Consider the following 27,953-nt stretch of genomic DNA (forward strand, 5'->3'; position numbering starts at 1 on the left):
GCAGTTCCCACCATCTATCTGATATCACAAAGCTGCTTTCTTTCTATAAGCCTCTCATTGTGCTGGATGAGTGCAATGAGAGAGATACAATCTGAAGAATGTTGAGGAATTTAGAGGCACTTTTATCTTAAGGGCATCATTAATCTCTTAAAGTTAAAAGGATTAAAAATGGATAGATCTGGTGTAGAGTGTGTAGGAAAATTCTATAGTGTTATTTCTTTCAGGATATTAAATAGAATATCAGGATTTGTTACATAAAAAAAAAAAGAACATTTGCACTGGCAATGTGCATGTGCATTTTTCACTAAGTTTCGAAGACATTTTGGAGTTAAAGTTAACTAAAGTCAAATGTCATCTGGTGTTTATTCAGCTCTTCTAAATTCCAGCGTATTAGACTACAGGACGCACACTTTTGTATTCGAAGCGCTCAGAGAGAAAAATCCAGAGTCCTGCAATCAAACTCCGACTTTAAAACAGCTGTTTTTGTTTAACAGTTAAACACGGGCTTACAAAAGTGAAATGTGACCCATCTTGGATCTGTGTTGGCTGTTTGTTTAGTCAGATCTCTTAGCTTCTAGCATTAAAATCTTTTTACCCTGCTGCTGAAACTGTTCTTTCTAGATTTTAATGGCAATGTTTGAATTGTTTGCACACCTACATGTTTAAATCTTTTAATATCTTAAATAATTTTTCAATGACTGATAGATGACCAGGTACTGCCTTATCAGTACCTTACCAGTGCATTTCCTATATTTTATTTTATTTATTTTTTTCTATTTTTTCTATCATTATATTGAATATTACCCATTAGGAAATAAAAAAAAAAAAATCATGTATAAGAAACTATTTGAAGGAGGCTCAGCATGTCGATTTAGAAAACCTTTGCTTTAGCAAATGATTTTAGCCAATAAGATTTAGCCAGATATTGTTTCTCTGGCTGAGTGGCAACTGTGATAGTAATATTAGTGTTTTTATCATAATAAACTGATTCAAAAACTTTTCAATGTCAAGTGTGATATGTTAGGCCCAGGCCTAAAGAGTTACTCTTACCACCCAGGGTTACCACCAGTTTTTACCCATAACAGAACATCCTGAAGCATTTTATAGCTTGTTTACCACAGCAATTTATTAATGCTAACAATTTCTCAATCTTTCTTTTTTTAATTAAAGGTGTTTAATTATGTTTTATAGACTGTCTGCAAAAGTAATTGCTTTTATAGCTTACATTATAATAGATTTGAATTGTCATTCCTTCACCAGTCTTACTTTTTGTGTCTATTAGATAGATAGATAGATAGATAGATAGATAGATAGATAGATAGATAGATAGATAGATAGATAGATAGATAGATAGATAGATAGATAGATAGATCAAATCCTGCACTAAAAAGATTATCGTTTATTACTGTGTGTTGCAAATAGCTGGCACTGGATACTCCTTCCTTCATCCTAAATAAGTATCTTTTCACAAAACTTTGTCACATTATCAATTGTTTTTCAATATATTTTTGTGAAGTCTTCTTTATACAGTAGCCTATGCATGATGTTACTATCAAAATGTTATATCTTAGAATGCTTTAATATAAACCTGTGATTTGCTTTCAATCAGAGCCGACGTTATTAATATAAATTCAAATTAAATTCACCTCTTGACTGGTCTAGGAATCCAACAGCACTCTAAAGGGTTGCCCCCCTCAAGGGTTAAAATATCCTGAATAAATATTTGTACAATAAAGGTGTCACATACACATACATACAGAGTATGACATGCAGTGAAATGCTTTTTACGACTGTCCAGCATGAGGGAATAGAATGGGGAGAAAAATAAAACAAGGAAAAAGAAGGCAGATAAATTAAGAGTATAAACTATGTAAAATATAAAATATATAAAGATATATATGAGGAAAAGTGTATATACAAGGTATGCTTATGACAGTAAACAGTAAGCACATAAGGGTTAATGTGATTGTCCTTAAAGTGAACGTGTGTGCGGTGTGGTGTGGTATAAAGTGCACTGTGCTGCGCAAGTCCACAGTTAAAGTGACAGTCCAGAGATTTGTTTTGTAGTGCGAAAAGAAAAACATTTGCAGAAAAGTGTGGCGATGGAGAGAGTGGACCAGTTTTTAGATCCTGTGTGTTTCTTATTGGTCTTGAAAATGAAAATGCTTACCCAAAAAAACTGCTATACTTACGAAACACTTACTTTTAAATGACACACTGGGTAGATTGTATTTTAAAGGTTTACAGTATTTTTGCTTGATGGTGGTAATGCTAAGTTTAATCATGGACCATTTGTGATACACAGTACACTGTGAAGTTATTTAGGATTGCATGTTTTGGTTTTCAGTCCTGAATAAACAAGTAAATAAAATGAACTGATGCCTTAGTTATTTCAGCTCCTGTCATGGACTAATGACAAGACCTGAAATATTATCCAGACAAACAGTATTACCATTCGAAGTCTATCTTCTGCTGGTGGGTAGATGCATTTTTACAGTACCTCTGATGCATTTGTTAGGAGATAGTATAGCAATACGTGTTAATGTCATACAGCATTTGCTGTAAACATTCTAAAAACACAACAATAATAATAGCATAACAACTATAATAACATACCAGTAAAACTAGCATTGTCATGTTACATCTCCAGAGTCCTGTGTTCAATCCTGAGCTCGGGTTACTACCTGTGTGAATTGTGTTTGTTCTCCCCATGCCCATGTGGGGTTTCACTGGGGTTCTCTGGTTTCTGTTTATTCCTCAAAACATGCTGGTGAGTGTTTGACTTTGTTAAATTGCCTCTGTGGGTGAATTTGTGTGTATGTGTGTGGTACCTTCATGTACTGGATTATCCTGAATAAATTCTTGTCTCATGGTGAGTGTTTCCAAGACAGGATAATAATAATATTATTAAGAATTATAATAATAATAATAATAATAATAATAATAGGAAAAATAATCCATCATTGTGTGTAATTTTTGGACATCTGACTGATGCTCCACCTCCTTTACTGTGCTTCTTGCACCCAAAATAACAGGGTTACAGAAAGAAACTGTGACGGCTCATTTCTGTCTCTGAAAGTTTCTATTGCTGTCATATTGTCTATAAAGTGTTTGCCTCTGCTCTATTAACTTCTGTCCAGGTTGAAGGCCAGACTCTCACATGCGCTTCTCAGAACAATGCACTATAACAAATCCAAAGAACGCCACAGAAATGGGAATGCATGTTTAATTCTACTGCTGTCAGAAAGAAAGCGTCGGCTACACGAGGCCGAATCACCTTTACACTGACTGCAGTCCACCACTGAGCTCATTTGTGCCTTGCGTGGGTGTTTGTAGCTTGAATCTGTCAGACTTTTGTCCAGTGTGACTGTTAGCAGTGTAATGCATGTAGAGACAAGGCTGCTATTTTTTACCTCTAATTTGGACCCTAATAAACAACTTTGCATTGTGTAAGGGCAGTCATACTCATCACTGTGTCATTGTTATTTCCAGGAAAAACAACAGTAAATTTTCAACAAGCCACATTTACCAAGCATCATATATATATCATAAATATACTCAAAACTTGACAAAAATTTGAGTCTTTTTTTGTCTTTTTACTAAATCCTATTTATTTTATTTCAGTGCATAGAAGCAAAGAAGTACTGCTGGTATTTTCAGGAAGGATACCCCACCTACTTCATGTAAGTCCATTTTCACCATATGAAAGTAATCTCCTTGATCGCTTACGTTCATTTATTGCACTGTCCTCCTTTTCTCCCAGCTAACGTGTGTCATCTTAACAAGCCTGACTGTACACTATTCACACAGTAGCCTCATTATTTCATCCTGTCTAGAATTTGGATGGAAATATGATGCTAGCTTTAATACAGAGAGTTGCACCTCCCCTCTATTTAAGCCTGCTATTTATTCTCATTGACTGCTAGCTTCAGTGTCGGAGTGTGTTCATTAGGAAGCGAGCAAACCCACGCATGAAAAAGGATCACAGAGGTAATGAGATAACACCAGATCTCACTGGCTACAGGAGGCAGACCTGGCTCAACTCCAGATAGAGCTCCATCTGCCCCTGTACAGGAAAAGGAGATTAGATTGTAATTACACAGTAGTAATCTACCTTCTGCACCATACACACATAAACACACAGACAATTTATACATTGTAGAACCAAATGATCTCAGTTTAATCTTGCAGTTTAACAGTACTGATCTCAAATAACTTGCTATACACTTTTAGAACTGTATATGGCCTCCTCAGTATTTTAAGGTATTAAACATAATAAACTCAGGAGGCATGTCATTTCTCGTGGATATTGTGAGAAATGCATGGCATCTGCAGTGAATTGAGTGCTGATTATCCTCTGTTCACTTTTTTCCTTGACAATATTACATTTAGCTAATACAGGTTTGGAAGTAGGTTTGTAGGTTTTTCCGTTTTAAAATTAAGTGAGTCAATGGTCCACAAACATTAGCAAACAAAAGTATAAGGCAATGAGCATTTCTACTATTTTAGGTTTGAGGGAAAGCGAATGAGGGCATACTGATCATTTTCAGCTTTGCTCTCTGGTACTCTGGTACTACCGAAATCACAAAAACCCAGCTGGATAATGTATATTTAAGACATTAAAAATCAGCAAACATATACATTTAGATATCATATTTTACAAATTGGCTGTCGAATGTCCACAACATTTCCACTGTTAAGATGGCTCGCAGAAGGAGAGCACAGAAAAGGTGAAGTTTACGGTTGTACCACAATATTTTTTAAGCGTTCAATTCAGTCAACTGAAATGCTGCTAAATAACATTACTGTAAAATCTGTAATCAAGTTCTTACTTAAACCCTGAACTTCACATTTATTTTTCCTTTCCACCTTTGTGATTTTGTGGTTATCAGTTTAGAAATGGGACTGAGGTATATATTTTTTAATAATGGTTTCTAAATTGTGCAGTAAATACGTTTGCTCAGATGAAGTTGACTCCTAGGGCCACTCTATAGGAAGCCAGTTTTTATCTTTCACAGGTAAACCTTTATACTTTTTATACCCTAGAGCATGTGGATCTCTGTACTAAACCAAACAGATTTTAGCTTGGAAGCCTCAGTATCAAGAAGGTGAACTAAAAAGTGCACAAAGGAAAGGTTTTTTTTTTTGCTGTATTCAGCACTCTTCTTATATCCTCTTCATAAGGATCCATGTTTATAAAAGATTAAAGTTTTGCATCAAGAGACTAAAAACTGTCCTTGAAACCTCTCCAAGATGATAAAAGCTGGCCGTGGGTATGTCTTTGGTCAGACCATAGATCTTTTACTTGCACCATTCCACATTCATTTATTCACATCTGAGGCAGAAGCACGGCAGTGCAGTTTGATGATTTAACTCTTGTGGACAGGTGTGTGGGTGGACTCAGGGCCACAGTGTTTGAGTCATTGCCGAAAATTTACAGCACTATTTATTACCTCTGCGGTTGTGTGTTCTTAAAGGCTCAGCTCATCATTTGATTTTGCTGAAGCCCTAAAATACCGGGAATTGTTGAATAAAAAAGGGTTACCTCATTATAATTTACCCATAAATGTTAATAGCTGGTCTGGTGCAGTTGGGTTTATTTTATGTCAGTATGCATGTTTACAGATACAAATAAAGAAAAAACAGCAGCACTGTTCAACTGTCCGTTTCATTATGGACTGAGGAGTGTGTTTGGTTAGATGGAAAGTGCCGAAGATATTTCTTTTTTTTTTCTTTTATTTAACATTTTTTTTATAAGCAACATTGTGTATAGAGACTAGATCTAATGCTACTATAACAAGTGACATTCTACATGCAAAACCAGTGGCAGGCCGTGCATTGGGTACCTGGGCCTTCAGTGAGGACTTACCTGACTTAATCCACCTCTTGATACCACCACTATCACGTTGCAATTATTGAAACCATCAATACAATACTAAAACGCAATATAACAACACGTGGCATTACAGAGAGAGGCATTTCGCTTATGGAGGGTGAAAACCATTTTACTAACGCAAGCTTCAAAATCTCTACACTACAACCACAACTGCGTCACCCACATCATCTGGAGCAGTTTAAAATCAATATTTGTCTAATAACATGACAAAAACATCAAATTAAATAAAATACAACCTACTCACCAGAGATGCAGTCTTATAATTAGCACCGCATCCAGTGGTACCGCTCGTTATCACTGGTCTGGAAGTGGAGAACAAACACTTTTCCAGCCTGAGACAAGCTAGCTAGCTTCGGGGTTGGCCGACCTCTCCTCACGATGTCTAGCTTTTCTTGAAAATGTATTTTTAAGTATGTCCGAGACCAAATCAAATTATCTTCCTCCGTCAGCCATTGTGGGTGTAAAAAAGTCTAACTCAAATGTATTAATGTGTGCAGAGCCACACATGTGTTTTGCCAGTCGAACTTGGCTGTAACAGTTTTCAATCAGAGGACGGAAAAATGCTGACGCAAATTTGGACCAGCTAGCTGGCCCTGTGAGGCAAATATTAAATCTGATTGGTTAAAGAAACAGACTTGTTGCTAATAGAGACTGTGGTAAAAGAGCCAGCAGAACAGAATTCGCAGGCCCTGGGCAGATTAGATTGACAGGGCAGCACATAGAGGCTGAAATCTGATTGGACAAAAATCTAACATCCACGTACTGGAAACAGTGCAGCCAAGAGAAACGCTACAAAATTAGGAGAATAGACTGTTGGAAATAAGTTAATATAATTTCATGGAACAAATATTAGAATTTAGGTTGTAAATGTAGTTCAGTGCTTCTGATAGTGTTAAGGCAAAGAAGGCTTTGCGGGCCCTGTCTGCCCACCACTGTGAAAAAGCAGATAATTTCATTTTCTAAAACATTTTCTACTCTTGAGACTTGACCTATGGATTGTAAACGTTATTCACGACAAGTTCTTTCTAAATTCTGGTTTTCCCAAAAAGGCAAAAGTTAGAAACTTATATTTTAAGGATTTCATTTTATAGATCTTGCTAAGACAAACTTAAATCTAAATCTTTCACAATTGTGGTGAAATATAGTGAAGGTTTGATAAATTGAGGTACCAAATGTTATTATATGACCAAATAAATTGTACACCTGACCATCACGCCAACAACCAAACTGTTAGCACAAAGTTGGAAGCTCACAATTATATAGAATGTGTTTGTATAATTTAGCATGTGATGAGGGTTAAAAATGACTCCTCGAATAACTCACGTTATTTGAATACAAAAAAGCATTAAGGCAAATTTTTTGCCTCGATGCTTCCTTTAGTCCATTTAACTACACATGGAGGACTGTGTTTCCCCACGAACCATTATTACTGATGCACCCCCCGCTAAACGCTGGGCTGCTCTGGGGTTTCATTTATAAACATGTGTACACCACTTTACACGCAAAGGTTGTTTGTGCTTTCTGTGTCTCCAATTTCCCTTCTCGCCTTCTGTGTTTCTACGTTGTGAGTATGCATGGAGTTTACTTACAGTTGCACACTTTTTCCCGTCAACTTTTTTTTTTTTTTTTAAATCACAACCTTTGCGTGGAAAGTGGGGTACACACATTTTCAACCTCGTTTTGTGCGTTTATAATTGAGACCCCTGGACAGGTAAACACAAGATGCTGCAGATTGAAAATGGAGGAACGGAGAGAAAACAGTGAGGGTCGAGGAGAAGATTCAGGCCAAAGAACAACAGAAAGTTTCCAAAGTTTGGGATCATATCAAACTAAACCATAAAGAAAACGGCATACAAAGCGTTTACCTTTTTAAAATACTTTGAAACTGATTATTTTTTCATTTATATATTTGCATTTGCATTTGCATTTTCATGTAATATGGCAATTTAATGCAAAAAATGGGTTTAGTTTTCACAGATTGCAATTTTAGCAATAAAATGAAATGTTTTTCTAAAAAGGAAAGAAATTACTTAGTTCATTTTAAGAGACCTGCCTTATAGTATTGCTCTTCCCTAAAGAAAATTTACTTTTTATTTGATTACTCGAATAATTGATGGACTAATCAGTCAATATTCGATTACAAAAATAATTGAGAGCTAAAGCCTTAAAACATGTTCTAGCATGACAGTTCACCTGTACACAAAGTGAGTTCCATGAAGACATGGTTTGTGAAGGTTATAGTGGAAAAACCATTGTCTTAACCCCACTGAACCCCTTTGGGGTGAACTGGAACAGGCCTCCTTGCCTAACAACAATGCTTGTCATCAGTAAGGCTTTTGTGGCAGATCAACACAGCCATTCTCCAAAGCCTTCTCAGAAAATTTGTGGTTATTATAACAGTAAATCGAAACAAAATATGTAATGAGATATCCAACAAGCACATATAGTCGTGATAGCCATGTGTCCACATACATTTGGGCAAATAGTGTACTGTAATTTATAGGCAGGAAAAAAAACGATTTTTTCGCTTTCTGCTGTTCAGAACCACTGATGTCACCCAGAGCACACCGACCTCTGTCTTATCTTAGCTGCCAGAGCAGGCAAGCTGTCTTTGAGGTGATGCATGAGTCCCTACATGATTTATTAGAGGTGAGGAAATGAAGTCCCACTCTAGGCACTTGATCTTCTCGACTAAGTTCCCATATCCAGTCAAGCTGTATTCTAGTGTAGTAGGTTGCCTTTATCACTCCCTCTGTTGCAGTCTACAACTTCAGCTGAAATTCTAATATGCATTTTGTATTTAGAATCATGAAAAACTGTTTTAATTGGTTTTCACCAAGTCATCCGGTTAAGGGTTCCTCTAGACAGAAAATTAAAGAAACCAATTAGGTATGTAAATGTTTAAGTGATACAAAACCTGCATTTTAAAATGTAGGCCTAAAGTTGGCAAGCACCTTAATAGGGTTTTTTTTAAGTGTTTTTATTAGTTTGCAATCTCAGTTTCCTAAACAAGTTGGTTTTAGGAACCTGTAAGATTCTACAGTATATATACAATCACTGGTATTTTGCCAAAGGACAAATCAAACCAACGTTTATTTTTTCCCCTTTTAGAATTAGAAACACTTAATTTGGATTCATCAGTTTTCTTAGTTTTTACCCCCCCCCCCCCCCCCCCAAAAAAAAGAGTTGCAATTCTCAATTTAAACCTTTTAGAAATGTTTTAACCTAATTTCATACAAATGGGTTATTTTAATAAAATATAATTTTCTTTATACCTCCTTGAAGCAGACCACAAAATGCTTCATATTGCTTGTAATAACAGATATTAATGATGGTATCCTTTTCTAATTTCGCAGCTCAGAAGCAGGTGGTGTGCGTTTTTTGGAAACAATCTCGCAAATAACTGTAGGAGTGTGATTCTTCAGGCAGAGATCCATTACACCTGACTGAGCCAAGTAAATATCAGATTCCACTTTGCTTTTTAAAAAGGCAGCTATTGTCTCTGAAAGTGTGCCAGTAATTGGTCTCCTCAATTAGAGACATTTTATGGAAAGGTTATTATCAGTGGGTAATTATCCTCTTCAGTCTCCTTGGTGGAAGCAGGGATCCTCCAGAAAATTACCATGGTGTCAGACACACAGGACGGCATTCAATCATTTGTCTTTTTATAGCTAGAACCAGAAAAAACTAGCTCTAACTGTACTTTTTTTTAATGCACTCCAACTATATTTTAATTCACGGTCACAGTTGAAATTAAATAGTGTGAAACTTTTCACATTTGTCAAATTTTTTTTAATCCATTGTCTCAATTTTTACGTAGCCTTTAGTGCGAAATTAAACAACTAAATTACTCTCAGACTAGTAAAGAATATAATTTATGTCCACATGCATGGCAACAAAAAGAGCAGAATATTTCACAGTAATACAAATACAGATCAAGTTTTTTTTTTTTTTTTTTTTTTTTTTTTTTTTTTTTTTTTTAAACAGTGACAGCTAGTTGCAATATTAAACTAGAGGCTAAAATCCATGAATCATGATCATCTTGGCTCTTGTTAACTAACAATGCATTAACAAGCTTTATCTGTGGTTTAATAAGAATGATTTGGACAGACTTTTACAAACACACACACACACACACACACACACACACACACACACACACACACACACACACACACACACACACACCTAAAGGCAGATATGCACCTGCATTTGTGACCTCTTATTTTATCTAATGTTGAGCTAGTAAATGTTTAATCAAGAAGTACTTTCTCATAAAATATAATCAGTTTTAATAAGTTTAAATAAAGTCTTGAACTTGGTATCAGTGCATAGCTCAGAACATTTACATTTAGATTCAGAAACAGATTTGTCATTTTGATATCAAACATCATTTTGAAGGAGTCTAAAAGCTAAGTCAAGCTAAATGTGGTCATGTGCCATACTGTAGTATCCACAGTTTAAAGCATTTTTTAGGATTTTATCTCGGTATCCAAATGTCCAAATATACAAATCTGAGACAGATATAAGATATAAGTAGATATAATATTTATGAGATTTTCCCCTTTAAAATGTGTTGTAAATAACGTATTTTGTGATGAATAATGACATTTTTTCCCTCTTAAAATCAACCAACAAAATTCAAGTCAAAACAATTCAATTAAAATATAAATTCAAGGCTTACAATACTAAACAAAACCTGGAAGAACATGTGTGCAAACCCCTTACTGCATTTAACTTAAAGCATATTTTGCTCCCTGTAAGAAAGCAGATCTATCAAATGATGGAAAGATTTCTTGTCTCTCTCATCTATTTCAAAACATTGACCATCTTCTTCTCAAGCCAACCCTTTGTTGAGTTGGACAGCTGTCTAACAGAGACTTGCAGGGTTTGTGACAAAATAGATACATAGCTATTAGCTAGAGCTCCATTCTCAGCTGAACACAAACAGCCCTTCGCTGTTTCATGCTACCATAATGTAATGCCACCAAGTGATGTGGGTGGTGTTGATAACTTTTCTGATAAGTCTTTCTTGCAATGTTGCCATAGGTCTCATAGCTTTTTTTTATAATAATTTTAGTCTTTTTGCCAATTTTGAAGGACACCCTATTCTTGATAAAGTGTCCACAATGGACCCAGTGTGTTGATGATACAGTAGCTCTTTTGAATGGAGCCTTTCAACAATGAGATTATGCACATTCTTTATAAGCTCTTTGTGAAACGTCTTCATCACTGTTGTAACAGATGGTGAGATCATCAGATAAAACCAAGAAAATCTTACAAAAACAGCTTTATCTGGACTTGTTGGAAGTGTTTGATAATCACTATCACATTTACATATCCTATTATAAAAGTTAGCACATGCTTCTGCAACCAGTATATGGTATGTTTACTATTTTGCATTTTTTGTTCATCGTTTATATTTTTGTCACTTGAATTTTGTTGCCTATTATATCACATTTAAGTTTAAAAAGGTCTAATATGAAAACCCTTTTTAACACCACACATAACTTGCAATTAAAAAATTTTGCTATGTAGATTGTTTAAATTCGTTTTAGTTAGGAAATTAGTCCAATTTAGTGAAACATTAGTCAAAGATCAAGCCATTACACTAGTCCAATTAACTGAAGACTCACATCTCCAATTGTCTGCATATACGTTATTAAGATAACTGCACAGTTATTTTATCAAAATGAAACTAAAAACTAAGACGACCATGAAAAATATAATTCGTGCCATTTCTTTCTAAAAGAGTTTCACATAAACAAAGGCATTTGACTTCATTCCACTCTATTTCACTCCATAGAGAGCTACCTCTGGGTATTATTGCTGCAGGCTCGAGTCAATGCAACAAATGTTTTAGAAGTTTGAAATTCTCTACCATTTTTCACTTAGAAATTAGTCATTTTATACAAAAGTGTAACATTTAGCATTTCTAACATTTTCCCTCTTTAGCTGGAGTACATTCAACTGGGTGGGAAAAGTGGAGCTTCCTCTTCCAAAATAATTTTTTTTGTCCACAGTGTAGACAGAGAAATCACATGAGCTCTCAATTCTCAATGTCACAGTTAAATACACACAGTACACACTGCATTAACACCCGATCGCTTAGATTGTGAGTGCAAAGTTTGCATCAGCCAGTTCCGAATCAGCCAAAACATACAACCTTGCTGCTTGAGGATATGACTCATTCAAGCAACAACAACTTCAGGTCTTAGCTAAATATTTTATTTTCATTTCTCCTTCAAAGACATTCTAGAGAAATAAAGGATGATGGAGGAACTGCAGCTGTATACTATATATGTGTCTCAGTCACCAAAGATGCATTACATCTATGTGTCAGCAACGTGGTCTGAAAAATATTTTTAATTTTTTTTTTTTATTTGGACACCAAATAATCTGAAAATAAAAATAAAGCCTTGTATTGCTAAGTTTTAATTTTCAAAGAACGGGGAAGGTGTACCCCATTTATAACAATGCTTATTAATTAATGCAACTCCTGTGGAGAATTAAAGTATGTTTAGTTAAGTCTTAGGATATCAGGCCAGTTTCTTTTCATGCTAAATGTTTGGTCTGAGTCTGTTTTCACTTGTGTTGCTCTAACAGTCTTCCACTTAGGTAAAGAGGCACTCCAGGTCTCGCTCTCACAATGCCACTAATACCTTCCCTCTTAGACCCATTAAGCGGTCCAATATCGTCAAGTATTACTTATGGTAGCCTTTTTTTTTTTTTTTCCCAAGACCTTCCTATTTATTATTTATTTTATTTACTTACTTTGTTTTGTGTGAAACTGCCTTTGCAGGGCACTACTTTCAACATGGGGTGGAACAAAAAGGAGACGGTTTTCACTGACACATTTTCACACATAAAAGCTCCCTCAATATTCTGCATCTTTCTGATGGACAGTAAAATGTTTTGCTGTTTCCTGTCTCCCTTAAAAATAGATTTTACTCTGTGACTTTCACTGTTGTGTTCCACTGTTGCGTTTCAGTTGTGGCTCGGCTGCCAATAAAGCTAAAAAAAATCCCCTCCGAAAATTATACAGTAGCCTCACTGTTATGCCGTGTAGCTGAATTGCTAACCTGATCAGTAATGGATAAAGAGATGAATAAAAAATCTGGTATGTAGATCTATGCCATGGTCGGCATCTCATCGGAAACTTAATTCCAGCAAAACAGAACTTCTGTTATGAAGGAGTTATACGAAAGATTTGTCTATTCCTATCCAAACAGGTCTTTCAGGTGCTTGTACACAGCCTTATCATTTTGAGACTGGACTACTTCACCTCACTACTGACAGGTCTGTCTAAACGCCGGTCGACCTTTCCAGCTGTTCAGAATGCATCTGGATGACTTGTTTTTAACAGTCGAAGTTCTCTCACACCAGTTCATTGCTCCACTCCCTGCACTGCTTTTCTGTAGTAGCAGACATCAAATTGAAAACATTGGTTTCTTGTCTCCACATTCTGAAAACACATTCTGGATAAGGGTGTCTGAGAAAAAAAAAAAAGTCTAAATGTAAATCGAATTTTATTTGATTCATTTTAAATGTAAAACTGAAAAAAAAAAAAAAAAAAAAAGGAAACTTTTATTCCCCAGTTTTCTTTAAACACTTAATTAGTAAAATTGTTTATTAAATTATCACATAAATTCAGTCTCCATACAACCAGTGAAGCAGCAAACTTACAATATGACCATTATTCCTTGGCGTATTTTGCATAGTTTGTGCATTTTTAGGCTTTTGCTTTGAGAATCTTCATAAATGTTTTACAGTGCACAGTGGAAAAAGATACATTTAAGAAGGTGATAAATGGTCTTTTTTGGGGACTTCCAGTAGCCTGTGATGAACAGTGTAATAAGACATGGCATTTTATCATGCTTTTGTGAAAGATGATGAGCTTCTGTACTGAGCTGTATTCTAAATTTAAAGTTTACATTTAAATATGGATCTTTTTCTATCTTTTACTTGTGTTTGCAGGCAGATGTGATGACAGACACCCTATAATTACAAAAGTATTGAGACACCTGTATTTTCCAGCTGTGTGTGAATCTCCTCCAAACTGTTACCACAAAGTCGAAAGGCATGAATGTGTATAGAATGTCTTTGGATGTGTGTAACAAAAGATTTTTCGAAGACCCAAATCTCTCCCAGCATGACAATGCCCCTGTGCACAAAGCCAGCTCTATGACGATATGATTTACATGGGGTGGAGTGGAAGATCTTGAGTGACCTGCTATAGAGTACCTATACCTTAACCCTACTAAACACCATTGAGATGAATTAGAACACTGACTGCACCCAAGGCATTCTTGTGTGAATCGGGCATAGTGCATTCAAGCCCAGAGAATGAAGTGTTTCATACTGAAGGTAACTTACAGTGGATTATTTAAATGAATAATAAGGTTGTTTGCTCTTTGACCTGTGAACATTTCTTCATGTTGTACATGTTATGCTTCGGTGTTCTGTGTTATCACCTGTTGTCCATGTCTTGTTGGAAAGTGCTGTTTGGCTTTAAATGTAATTGGATCAGATCTGGTGGCAGCCGGGTTAATCTTAAGTTACTCCGTTGACCTATATGAAGTAATCTGACTCTATACACTATACTTCCAGTTGGAGAAATAATTCTTCCATTGGCACTAAAGAGTTGCACAATTGCATGTGTTGTTAATCAATGTACACTTTCCCCAAAAACCTACTATCTTGCAGTTAAAAAAAATATTTGTGCCTCAAATCATTTTTATAGACTTCCTGTTTAATAATCAGTAATAAATATATGTCAGAGAATAAGTAATATCATTCTTAAATAAATGCATGATCATGTATGCGCCCAGGATAAGTTTTCAACTTTTTTTTCCAATACTAGTTATTTTATAATTAATAAAATATATACAGGTGCATCTTAATAAAATAGAATATCATTAAAACGTTGATTTATTTTAGTAATTTAATACAAAAAGTTTCAATCAAAAAGTTACAATCTTTTGGGTGAAATCACTATTATGTCAACTCATACAGATTTTTCACATGACCACAGGTGATGGTAAGAGTTTGTGAAACATTTCCTTTGTGCTGTATTGTGCATGCACATTAATGGAAAGTTGAATGGAAAGAAAAAATGTTGTAGAAAAAGGTGTAATGAAGCCCATTCAAGAATTTTGGTGAGATTCACTGAGACTTCAGCTGGAGTCAGTGATTCAAGAGCCACCACGCACAGACGTATTCATGGTCTACAACTGACTCATTCCTTGTGTCAAGCCACTCCTGAACCAGAGACAATGTCAGAGGTGTCAAAGGACAAAAAGGACTGGACTGTTGCTTAGTGGTCCAAAGTCCTATTTTTCGATGAAAGAAAATTTTGCATTTTATTTGAAAATCAAGGTCCCAGAATCTGGAAGAAGAGGGGAGAGGCACAGAATCCAAGGTGCTTGAGGTCCAGTGTAAAGTTTGCACAGTCAGTGGTGGTTTGGGAATTCATGTCATCTGCTGGTGTTGGTCCACTTTGTTTTATCAAGTCCAAGGACAACACAGCCGTCTACCAGGATGTTTTAGAGCACTTCATGCTTCTTTCTGCTGACCAGCTTTATGGAGATGCTGATTTCATTTTCCAACAGTACTTGGCACCTGCCCACACTGCCAAAAGTTTAAGGACCATGATATCCTTGTGCTTGATTGGCCAGCAAACTCTCCCGACCTAAACCCCGTGGAGAATTTATGGGGTATTGTAAAGAGGAAGATATGAGACACCAGACCCAACAACGTAGAAGATCTGAAGGCCGCTTTCAGAGCAACCTGGACTTCCACAACATGTCAGCAGCGTCACAGACCGATCGTCTCCATGCCACTCCACATTGCTGCAGTAATTCGTGTAAATGGAGCCCCGACTATTGAGTTCTGTACATGTTCATACTTTTTAGTAGTCCAACATTTTAAGTCTTAAGTAATATTCAAATTTTCTAAGATTTTGGGTTTTCATTAGCTGTAAGCCAACATCATCAAAATTAAAAGAAATAAACACTTAAAATACATCAGTTTGTGTGTGATGAATCTATATAATATACGAGTTTCACTTTTTTTATTGAATTACTAAAATAAATCAACTTTTTAATGATATTCTAATATATTAAGATGCACCTGTATAGTTTTTATATATATCAAATATTCCAGATGCATCCGGATTTGTTTTCAGCTGTCTGTAAGTATCAGCTGTTTTTTGTCTCTCAACTGGACCAGGAAGAATTGTGTGTCCTGCCACTTGATTAGACAGCAGTGTTTTCCTTGTCTAGTCACTGAAGCTTTAAATACTCAGATAGAGCTTTGTGGTTAAATGGAAATAGAGTGTCCTCATGTGCTCTAGTGTGACAGATATACAATCCCAGCATCAACCTCCTGGATCTCAGCACGTGCTGATTTAATGTTGGCCTTTTTTATAATTCCTGATATGAACATGCTGATTTATTAATCCCGCAGAGCATCCTTCTTCAAATCCTTTAAACCAGAAAGCACGAGCATGTACAAGCACATTTCTTTATTTATAATTGAATATTTCCTGAACGAGAGAGCCTGCTAGCCGGAGCTGGCTAAAGATCTACAGTTAAACACATGGGGAGATGGCAAGGCTCCAGGTGCACAGTCACCACAGAAATGAGATTGTATAAGCACTGCGACTCAGGTCCAGCTATTGGGTGTCTCTTTTTAGACTACAGAGAAACAGAAACAACAACAGAGCCCTGCATTGATTACTCCCACTTCGGTTTGAACAGAGAAGTGCAATTTGTTTTCTAACAAATTTGTCTTTGAATTTTTGAAGACGAGCAATTATTGGGAAGAAAAAAAACATGAAAATGAAATTCGTATCCCCGGATAATTCTCTAGTTGAGCATGCAAAAAAGACACAAATAGAGAGAATCAGCAGGGGATATTCTGTCAGACAATATGCCACTAGCTAAAAAGACTATGATTCTAAAAAGCAGCATACAGTATATGGATACCAGAGATTCAGCTCCTTTATCTGGGCTGCTCTGAGTTTTAGGACATTTCCATGGATACCCAGGGTGTAGCCCTACATTACTGTGTAACTCTGGGGAGGAGAATGGACCCCGGCCTCTTCTGGCAGATCCTGATTGGATAGTCTCTGGTTTCAAATAGGTTTACTCAACTGTGAGAAAGGTTGGCTTCACTTTTTGTCTCCTAACACATTAGGACAGTATTAGCAAATCTAGACATTACAAGAAGAGTCACAGTTAACAGGTTCCAGATTTCATTGTTGAATAATCTCTAATCTGATTTATCAGTTGAAGTTAGAAAATTAAGCCATGTAATTATAATTATAAGAAGATAAAATAATACAAATTTGTCATTCATTAATAAATGAAATCTTCCCAGGACGGATTGGTGTGTCAGCACCTAGCCATAAGCTATGACCTAATGCATCACCTGACAGAAAATTAAGGTCATGCTTATGGGGTTATGACTGTTTTAAGACAAGTATTATTTTTTTAGAGAATAAAATTTGGCTTTTAAATTAGTTTTATTTGCACCTTTTGTTTTACGTTACGCTACACAACCAGCATGGGTAACAGGACACTTAAAATAATTTTAAAATAGTAATTTCTCTAAGTAACCTGCTTAGTGTGCACGATCATCTGCAGACAGTTTAGATCTCCACACTTAATCCACACTTACTTCACCTTTTGTGTCATTTGTACCTACATTGTGAACTTTGATGGTGCTGTTAAAGTACCGAATATGTTATTGGTTTAAAATCTGGACAAGGAACAGATCCATGAGCATCTGTCACAAAACATAAAAATGGTCATCGATTCTTCAAATAACAATTAGGAATCAAACAAATAGGTTATTTGTGTAAATTCAGTTATTATGATTTTTTTTTTAACTACGGGTAAGAATCTGCTATGTGAAATAGCTTATTCAGAACAGTGGTAAATAAAAAAAAGCTAATTTTATGATTCCTCTTATTTGTTCCTAAATTCTGCAGATTCTGCTGTATGCTTGCAAACCCTTTGACCTCCACTGTAGTATTTATCGAATGATATGCTTTAAGATGAATGAGTGATAAAGACTTTAATGCAGTCTTACCCACAGAACATCAGTGTGGCTACAGGCTTTTCATTTCAGTGCTATATATGTTATTGGCATGAAAGTGAATGAAAATAGCTACCACTTCTAGCATTTCTGGACTTATCAACCCTTTACAGATGGACACTTGATCGTAAAACTGTTAATTACAGTCCAATGCCATCTTCACTGTTGCTAGGTGGAACCTTCCAATGTAGTCTCAGCTGTCTTTTGGCCATTCAAGTGGAACAATCCTCAGCAGCATTTAGTGGTTTCCAACTTGTGATCAATCCATACAGAAGTAAGGCATCAGGCTGTTATTGGCATAAAAGTGAATGAAAATATACCACTTCTAGCATTTTTGGACTTTTATTGTTGCAGAAAATGTTCGGTTTGGCTTATGTGACTATTAACATACAGTGAGGCACAATGTTTTCACTATGTAATCACACTCAGTCACTTAACAATCACACTTACCGTATATTTCGGACTATAAGCCGCTACTTTTTTTTCCCCACGTTTTGAACCTCGCGGCTTAAACAACGAAGCGGCTGCTTTATGGATTTTTCCTGGGTTTTCCCGGTTTCACAAACTGCAAGCCAAAAAACTGAGCGACATAACATTAGACCAATGAAATTTCCGAACGAAAACAAAAAAACGCACTTTACCTGTGTTCTGAGCTGCACGGCATCGGGAGAAAAACTTTCACCGGTGTTGATTTTTAAATGCACGACGATGCCAAAAGATAAACTCCCGAGAGAAATAGTTGTGAAAGGAAGGAGGAAGACAGTGAACAATGACTTTCTTGGTCGGCTACTGTTTAGATACAAGCCGTTGTAACGCGTTGAGTCTGGGTGAAGCTCGCTAACTCCAGTTGCAAATGAAATCTTATAAGCACAGACAGGTTTCCAAAACTCGTGCTTTTTTTATTTTTCTTGGCAACAGCGTTACGGGATAGTCAAAGAAACTTAGAAATGAGCATCAGAAAATAATGAGCACATAATCCTCAGTCTCACACGCACACACACGCAGTAATACCGGGAGAATGCAGTGACGTGCTGTTCCCAGAATGCCGCTCTGCTCTTAAAGGAGCCACAACATATTTCACCCGTTACACCGTGTAACAGACACTGTCTTTCGGTAAAGCCTGTGTAAAGTTCATTAGTTAGCGGCTTATACAAGGGTGCGCTTTATAGTCCGGAAATTACGGTAGTTTAAGTTTTAGACAAATACCAGTCCCCATTTGCTTTTCATATCTTCAAGTCAAGTTTATTTCTATAGCACTTTTCACAACAGACATTGTCTCAAAGCAGCTTTACAAAATTTAACAATTAAGGTGTGCATTTATACCTTCCTGATCCAGCCTGATGCCTTACTTCTGTATGGATTGATCACAATTTGGAAGCTACTAAATGCTGCTGAGGATTGTTCCGCTTGAATGGCCAAAAGATAGCTGAGACTACTTTGGAAGGTTCCACTTAGCAACAGTGAAGATGGCATTGGACTTTAATTAACAGTTTTACGTTTAAGTGTCCATCTGTGAAGGGTTGATAACATCTGGAAGGAATTATAATGAATGAATATTCACTGTCACTCAGAAGAAAATTGGTTTTATTTTGAGTCTGGTTTCTCTTAACATTTCTCCCTCATACAATCTTTGTGAGTTTTTCTCCTCACCACAATCTCCACAGGCTTGTGCATGAGGGATAGACTTACTGGTATAAACTTATAGAGACAAATTTATAAATAAAAATTTTTTTTATCTGTTAAAGTGAATCTGTCTATTTGTATTTTAGAAAGAAAAACTCAAAACCCATTTTTGTTTCACAGAACCACATCACAATTCATATAATGATTTTTGACACAAAATCACCTTTAATACATGCTGCTGTCTTTGTTCACTTTTCCCACATTGTCTACATGTGCATTTGTGTATATTACCCCAACTAAATCGATCTTCTTCTATGGACAGATGCCGTTCGTACGAGGACTGTTGTGGGACTCGCTGCTGCGTGCGTGCTCTGTCCATCCAGCGGCTCTGGTATTTCTGGTAAGAATAATTTTTTTATAATGCCATTCAAATACAAGAGGTTTTAAACAAGCATAACAGGCCCCTGGTATGTATTTTGCTACACGTAGTGTGTTAAATCATTAACAGTACCTGTAGAATACCCAGGCTTCATGCAGTAAAGTAAACAGCTCTGCCTCCTGCCGTCGCAGATCAATACTCTGCCTTATAGAGCTGTATGTCACCTGCTGTGTGTGGACCGAAAGATAGACTCAAAGCTATTAATCTCCTACATCTCACACTTCCTCTTGTTATTTTTTATTTTTATTTTATACTTCAGAAAAATCTGTGCAGTAACAGAAAGGTTAAACGCGTACATCATACATTGGTGCTTTTGGTCTGAAGTCTTAAATCAGAATGAGGATATACAAATGTTTAGGTTAGCTTGATTGCTGTTGCTGAATTTGTTATGAACGTTTTTATTTATGATTATGTAATGTATGCCAGAATGTGATTGCTGTGTGTAATATGACAAACAAACCCAGCCATAATACTGATTGATTAAGTTGTACAGCATATGAAGTATTTTTGAGTAAAACATTACTCTTTTTCCCAGTATCCCTCAAGACCACAATCTTATGCCTTATCTATTAAGCCACAAAGCCATTTACAGGGTGTGGGAGGTTGTAGCCCAGTAATTAAGGCATGGACTTTAAATTGGAAGATCAAAAGTTAAAATCTCAGCACCAACAAGCTGCCATTTTACCACCAAACAGCCCAGTTGTAAGTCGCTCTGTATAAGGGCATCTTCCAAATGCCGTAAATGTAAACCTTTTACTCTTATACTCCTGGGGAAAAATGGTCATAACAGCAAATTGTTGGGCAAAAAATTTGCAAGTATTAAACAAAAACACTTCACTATTTTTTTTTTTTTACTACAGCAATCTGATGAGGGGAAAAGTTAGGGAGAGGGAATTTACTTACATATAGTCTTCTTCTACAGCATTGACTATTCTTTTTGTAAACAGCTTCCCCCAAAGGCTTAAACAATTAATTAAATAAAAAGTTACTTATCAATTTGTTTAAATATTGCTATGTTCCTGAGCCGAACATAGCAATATGTTCGGCTCAGGAACATGCAGGAGTGTTATTATAGTGCCTTAGGGTACTTCTGATCCCCTATCACTGCTTGACTGGTCCCACCATCTCTCAGGGTAGATGGAAAGCTCTGTTCTGGCACATAGGTGCAGCAATGAATTTTTTTGCAAGATGTCTGTACAGCTGAGTCATTGCCAACCTTTAACCAATGTCTTAAGACCTCTCTTCCTGAAGTGTTTCATTAGTATGTTATTTAAGTGATCTCTTTTATATATTACCTTCCCAATAGAGCTTTTTAGACAGATAGTATTTGTACTTTTAAAAATGCTAGTTATTACTAAGATAGTTTTCTATGAGCTAGCACTTCTGTAAGTCTAAGAGCACAAGAATTCTCTGATCGCTGGCGATTTATTGACTGGTTCAGAAGCAACCAACTCAAGATGCCGTGAGAGCTAAATACACAAAAATAAAGTAAAAACAAAAAATATAAAAACAAATACATTACATAATTAAATGTTGTCTTTGTAAACATTTTAAACACAATTAAGTTCGTTTAGTATTCGTACAGACATTCTCTCTCCACACCGCAACACAATCTACGACAATCACACACAATACAAATGAGGAACTTACTTCATTGGATGCTTCTTACCAAAGGAAAAACTTAACTTGCATTGGATGTCCTTTTTAACGATTGATGAGTAAAATTAACATGAGAACTTACTTAAGCTTGCCATGCTTTCTCATAATAGAAGTCTCTTCTTAAACCAGCACTTTACTAAGCAGTTTTCAAACTAAAGGTCCTCAACAAAACACTTTCAAATTAATTAAATAAACCAGAAATACAAACTGTCTTCTCGGTCAGTTACTTTGTCAGTTATTTTGTGACTTAGCAACACAACTTTTAACCAAATATTATAAACTAACCCAAGGAATGGTAGGAATTCTTAATCGGCTTCAATCAGGGTAACAATTTTCAGGATAGGCCTTTCAAGGTAAGTTGGGTTTGTAACACGTTTTCTTTTCTATCCAGTGTCGAATCACTGATGAATAACTTTACTGTTTTGACACAGCCATCTGTGGCAGCGTGCACTTCTGTCACCTTCACTAACTTCTATTGACTGCGTGGAGTTGTGTCTTCTTTCAGAATGACAATGTCATTGACCTTAGCATTTCTATGGCATTTGTGCCATTACTGCCTTTAGGTTTAGAAGATATTCTTTTTTTCATGGTGTCCAGACTACATTAGACAAAAATTGCACTTTGTGCCATCTTATCTTATATAAATACCTTTGTTAATGAACTCTCCAAGTGGTGGTAAAATTACTGGACTTTATAGTCAATATGTGGTAAGGCATAAGAGGTTGTGGACCACGTGCATCATTTAGATGTTTTGTTGTTAATGGTCGGCTATTTATAATAGACATAACCTCATAGAGAAATGTTCTTAGAGAAGCACTATCCAGCCTTTGAGCTGACTGATCCAAAATGGTCGTCAAGGCATTTCTTATTGTCCGAATTTGCCTTTTCCAAATGCCCCCAGTGTGACTGACAGGTATTCATGATAAACTTACAGCCAAACTTCTTTAGGCATTCTGGATTAATTTCCTTCAGTGCTTCAGCAAATTAGCAAATTCGCAAAAAAATTTGTGCCCTGGTTGACACACATGTCCACGTATGGCTATGAAAGTACATAACGCATTAAAGAATGAGTCAGTGGAAAAATCAGCCACATTTCTACATGCACGCTCTTGAGCACATACAAGAAAATAGAAGCCCATAATGCTTTAGCTCCTTTCTTCCTTCCTTGATATAAAACGGACCAAAGCAGTCCATTCCACAGTTTGTGAAAGGAGGAGTGGTCTCCATACCTTCCTGTGGAAGATCTACCATCCTCTGCTCTTCAGTGGGTCGTCTATATTTCCTTCACATTTGTAGATGTGTGAGGAAATCATCTTGCTGCATCCCAAAATCCAGATACCATTTGAATGCAATTCGTTCATAGTCATCCCTCTCCCTTGTGACGCACAGGATAATGTTTGATGAGTAGGGTCGATATTTGACTGTCCTTTGGGAGAATTGCAGGATGTCTCACATGCAGGTGTAATGCTGCATGTGTTAGCCGACCTCCCACCCTCAGGATATCATGCTCATCTAAGAGGGAATTTAGCTGATGCAATTTGCTGTTAGATTTAATCTCCGTCTGATGTCTGATGTTGTGATCATATCACAAAGGGCTGATTGTTGAATAATTTTTATAATGGTGAATTCTGCCTCCCTTCTCTCTTAAATGCTTGAAGCTTTATTGATTCTTGGATTGAGACCTTTGGCTTCCTTGGCATGTCTCTTAAGTCTCGCAATAGCTTTCACAGCTCTTGTTCATTCAGAAAACTTGTTGAGCCAATCAAGTAATGATCTTTCTTCATTTGTATGGGTATTATGAGCCTGTGCCTTTCGAAGCTCTGGGTCATCAACATAAATATCTCCCCCTCAACATCTCTGGGCAGTTCATTTGTCCACAGGAACTGTGGTCCTGTAAAACAATTTTAGGATATGAGCTCTTCTTCTGTAAGGCCGCTGGATGCGTAATCAGCCGGGTTCTCTTCAGAGGTCATATCTCCATTGCTTAGTGTCAGTACTTTGTTTAATCGGCTGATTGTGATTGGCCACAAAGATGTAAAATCTTTTGGCATCATTAATAATTTACCCAAGGACAACCTTTGAGTCTGTCCAGAAGTACTCGTCTAGGCTGTCTAACTCGAATTCCTTCCTCAGCAAGTCACTTATTTATACAACCACTACAGCTGCTGACAACTCCAGCCTCGGTATGGTGGTAATCATAGTAGAAGCGACTCTGGCTTTGCCCATAACTAAGGAACAGTGAACCTTACCTGATGTGTAGATGACTCTGAGATATGGGCATTCTCCATAACCTGAAGCACTAGCGTTAGAGAAATGATGAAGCTCATAATGCTGAAAATCCTTGATAGTATTTGCTTACCAAGAAGGATGACAGGCACTGCAATTCTAAGTGGGTCATACACGGAAGCCACTGTGGACAGGACTTCTCTTCCAGTAAGTGGTTGTTCCTTAACAGATACTTGGAACCTGGAAACTGTCAGATGGGACACACCAATTCACACCAAGTGTTCTGCCCATGTAAAGCTCACCGGAAGCCAAGTTATGAACCATAGAACTCTCTGCACATTCTTCCTGGGGAATTGATGCTATCACTTCTTGGCTGTTCGACAGAATTTGTGCACACAGAGTCTCCCTGTTCTGCAGAGTTTTCTTACCTCCTTAATTAGCTGAATAGCTTCACCCACTGATGAGACACTTGTCAACCCTGTCTCGCTGAAGCGAGTGGCAGACACTCTAGCAGTCTGCCATTAGGAGGCGTTAGAACCAAACTGCAGAGACACACTCGAGATGTGCTATGGCATGATTTCTTTTAATAAAAATAATAAGTTCGAACAAACCAGCTCTAAAAAAGAGAACCAAAAATGAACACAGGCAGGGTGGGTTGTCAATACAAAGTAATAAAACAAGACTAATCCAAATTTAAGTAATGTCAAAACAGAACAAGGAAACTCGGGAAGACAGGAGGTACCAGGAGACTCAAGATGACCGGTGACTTAGGAAAACTCGGGAGAACAGGAAAAGCCAGGAGACTCTGGAAGACAGGAGACATGGGGAAAACTCAGAAGACAGGAAAAGTCAGGAGAAGCCAACATACAGGGAAACTCAGGAAGACAGGAGGTACCAGGAGACTTGAGAAGACAGAAGACTTGGGAAGACAGAAGACTTGGGAAGACCCTGAGCAGCGAGGTGTTTGAGTCCATAGTTGGCACATCCAGATGAGGCTGCACCAAACAAATGTACCCTCATTCTATAGACCTGTGTCTGGGATAATAGATCTACCTTTTCCCACTGGACCCTTAAGAAACTGACAGAGAACACCTATAAGGGTGTTGGTTAAGACTCGACCAATAAACAGATGCTCATTAAGGGATGTACTTTGGAACTTCGATGAGCAGTCAAAGACTACCCGGATTTTGTCAGGCTTTTGAGTATGATAAACCCGATATACCAAGCAACTATCTTATCCATAAAGGCTACATAGTCCTTATAGTATTCCTCATCTCTTTTTAGGCTTTTCTCCAAGCATCTGAGACGGTGCAAGGAACATTTCTCATTTTTGAGCAGCTTTGGTCTATCTTCCTTGAAAGACAATGTCATTTCATAATGACCATTCTCCTTGAGTATGATGTTTGTTCTCAATTTTGACGAAAAACGCAGATCTTGAGAAACATGATTATGCTCTGATGCTTTCTCATTAAAGTCAGACTCAAGCACTTTGATGACATTTGGTGGAGTGACTATTTCCTTGATTTGTGTTCTGCAGATATTCTTAACTTCATTTGCAAGATTGAAGGAAGATGGCAGACTCAGCATCACTTGTTTCACTATGATGCGATGACTCACTCCAATTGCATCACCATAGCCTACACAGGACTTACCACCGCCAACAATACTCCAGCCTAGATCTGGCCTTTGAGCAAAAGGCTGATTTTCTTTACCAGATACAATTTCTCTGGGAAGCCAAGCTTGAGGACAATTATAGCCAATTAGAAGGCCAATATTACAAACTTGTTGGGGGCAGTTTTTTCAGCTATGTGTCTTAGATGTGGCCAAGCTTGCAGTTTTGGGTGTAGGAATGTGATTTCTATTCGCAGGGATAAATTCTCTTGAATTAGATTTTCTTGCCTGAATAAAATCCTCTAAATTGTAAGCCAGTTTACTTCTGACAACTGGGCTTTTGGATACCATGGTTAGGACTTTCAGTTGCACAGCCTCCTTTGTTGTGTCAAGAGCTTGATCTATCTCTTCAAGGATGAAGGTAGTGTCGCTCTCAAGAATTGCAAAAACAAGAACATCATGGTTTGGTTCATTGGTGGTTGAGACCCATACTGATACAGTTGTGGAGGTATGAGTATTGCTCACATCCCGTACAACTTGATTGGATGTTGCCTCACCTATGGTCTTATTATTTCTTGTCAGCCCTTGATTTCTTTCCTGTGACTTCTCTTTTGATTGTTCTGATTGTAAAAACTTTTTCGTACGGTCTTCATGTAGACATGTTGGGTGCTTCTTCTGACATGTCTCACATTTACTTCTTTCTTTACAGTTCTTCGAGTGTCACATATACTTCTTTCTTTAAAGTTCTTCGAGCGATGGCCGGGCTTCTAACAGATAAAACATAACTTACTCATTTATACAAACTTAATTCGTTCAGCTACAATTTCCTCTGTAAATTTCTGACATTTGTGAATAGCATGCCCTGGTTTTTCACAGAAAGCGCACTTTGAATCTGTTTCCTCACTGGACTGAACAGCTAACACCTTTGCTCTAGTGCCTTTATTCCTTTCTATGTTTCCTTTCCCAACCTCACTACACTTTAGAGCATGAAGGGATGTCATTGGGTTGCAAGCGATCTTAGATTCTCTCGCAAGAAACTCCACCTCGGGGCTAACCAATCAGAAAGTTTGGAAAGAATCTTCTGTTTTTTTGTTCTAGTCATTCATGACTTGAAGGCTTTTAATTTTAGCCATTGCTGCTTTACAGCCTCTGAGGAAATCAGTAAATTTCCTCAGCTTAACGCTGTTCTTGGGACCTATCTTGGGACATGAATTAAGCTTGTCCCTAAAAGCTTTGGCAATGACCAACAGATTTCCATACCTTTCCTCTAGAATAGCCCATGCTGCTTAATAAGCTGACTCTGTGCCCAATAGGAAGTAACCTTCAATTGCTTTCTTAGCTGGTCCTTCAACATACTTTCATAAGTAGTAAATCTTCTCACTTACTGGTATGTTCTTTCTGTCAATCAAAGTTTGAAAAGAGATTTTCCAATCACTAAATCTGAGTAAATCTCCATATAATGTTTCAGGTGCTGGTATAGGAAGACTGATAGATTCTGCTAACATCCTAACAAGGTCTGCAGTACTATCTTCTTTATGTGATAATGTCACAGTTTTGTGTGTTTTGTGTTTGCAGCATCACATAATTTCTTAAGCATCTCCAAACGCTTTAGCTTTCTGGGCCTGTATTCCAATGCCTTCTATCTGGAGGCATTTTTAGCTTCAAACTTTACACACAGTCACACAGGGGTGGTCTTTTCTTTCTAGTCGAAGTGTATAAGATTCTGCTTCTTGTTCTGCTATTCTCCTTTTCTCTTAAGCCTCAAGTCTTTGGAGTTCCTCTATTTCATGTTCTTGTTGTTGTAAAATATTGTTAAAGTTGCTTCAGTTGAAGCAATTTCTGCAGCAGCTTCTTGTTTCTTAACAGACGACAAACTGGAACCCCTGAAGCTGAAACTTGAGCTGTTTAAAGAAGACCTGGAATGTCCATGACTTGATTAGGAGGCATCCTTCTTGAATGAAAGGATCTTGACCCTCTATTACCTCACCCAAACGACTTCATGCAGACTCAACTATCATCTTACTGACGGCACCACAAGTGTCTATTCTGCAATGAGTATCAGTATCAGGACTCACATCTTCATAAACAACATTTAAAGCCTTTGAAGCTGAACTTAACCTGCTTATAAGAGCTTGCAGCATTCCATTAGAGGGACGCCCCATCAGTTTTTGTCTAGCATCTCTAGCCAGAGCTTTCCATTTTTCATGAGAGCCTTGAAAGCGATTTTTAGCCAACTTTTTATCGTGTAATTTGTGTAATGGGTAAATGTCTTTACCCTTCTCAGTAAATTTGTGGGTTCTTTGACTTCTTCGTGGCTCCGGTTCTGTTGTATCATCAACAGCTATTGATTCATGTGTCTCTACACATTCCTGGGATTGTAGTTGCTGTTTTGATTGC

At 37.1% G+C, this 27,953-nt stretch overlaps 1 protein-coding gene across 1 annotated transcript in view; it reads left to right on the plus strand.

Annotated features, from left to right (window-relative positions):
- The window catches only part of vopp1b (VOPP1 WW domain binding protein b), a 64,356-nt gene that overhangs the window by 15,307 nt on the left and 21,096 nt on the right, over positions 1-27,953 (plus strand). Inside the window, exons 3-4 of the mRNA XM_083549485.1 lie at positions 3,625-3,683; positions 19,944-20,021. Of these exons, the coding sequence (XP_083405611.1) occupies positions 3,625-3,683; positions 19,944-20,021 (137 nt within the window). The remainder of the gene's footprint in view (positions 1-3,624; positions 3,684-19,943; positions 20,022-27,953) is intronic.

Source organism: Silurus aristotelis, assembly GCF_946808225.1.
Source record: "Silurus aristotelis genome assembly, chromosome: 1".
Taxonomy (NCBI): Eukaryota; Metazoa; Chordata; class Actinopteri; order Siluriformes; family Siluridae; genus Silurus; species Silurus aristotelis.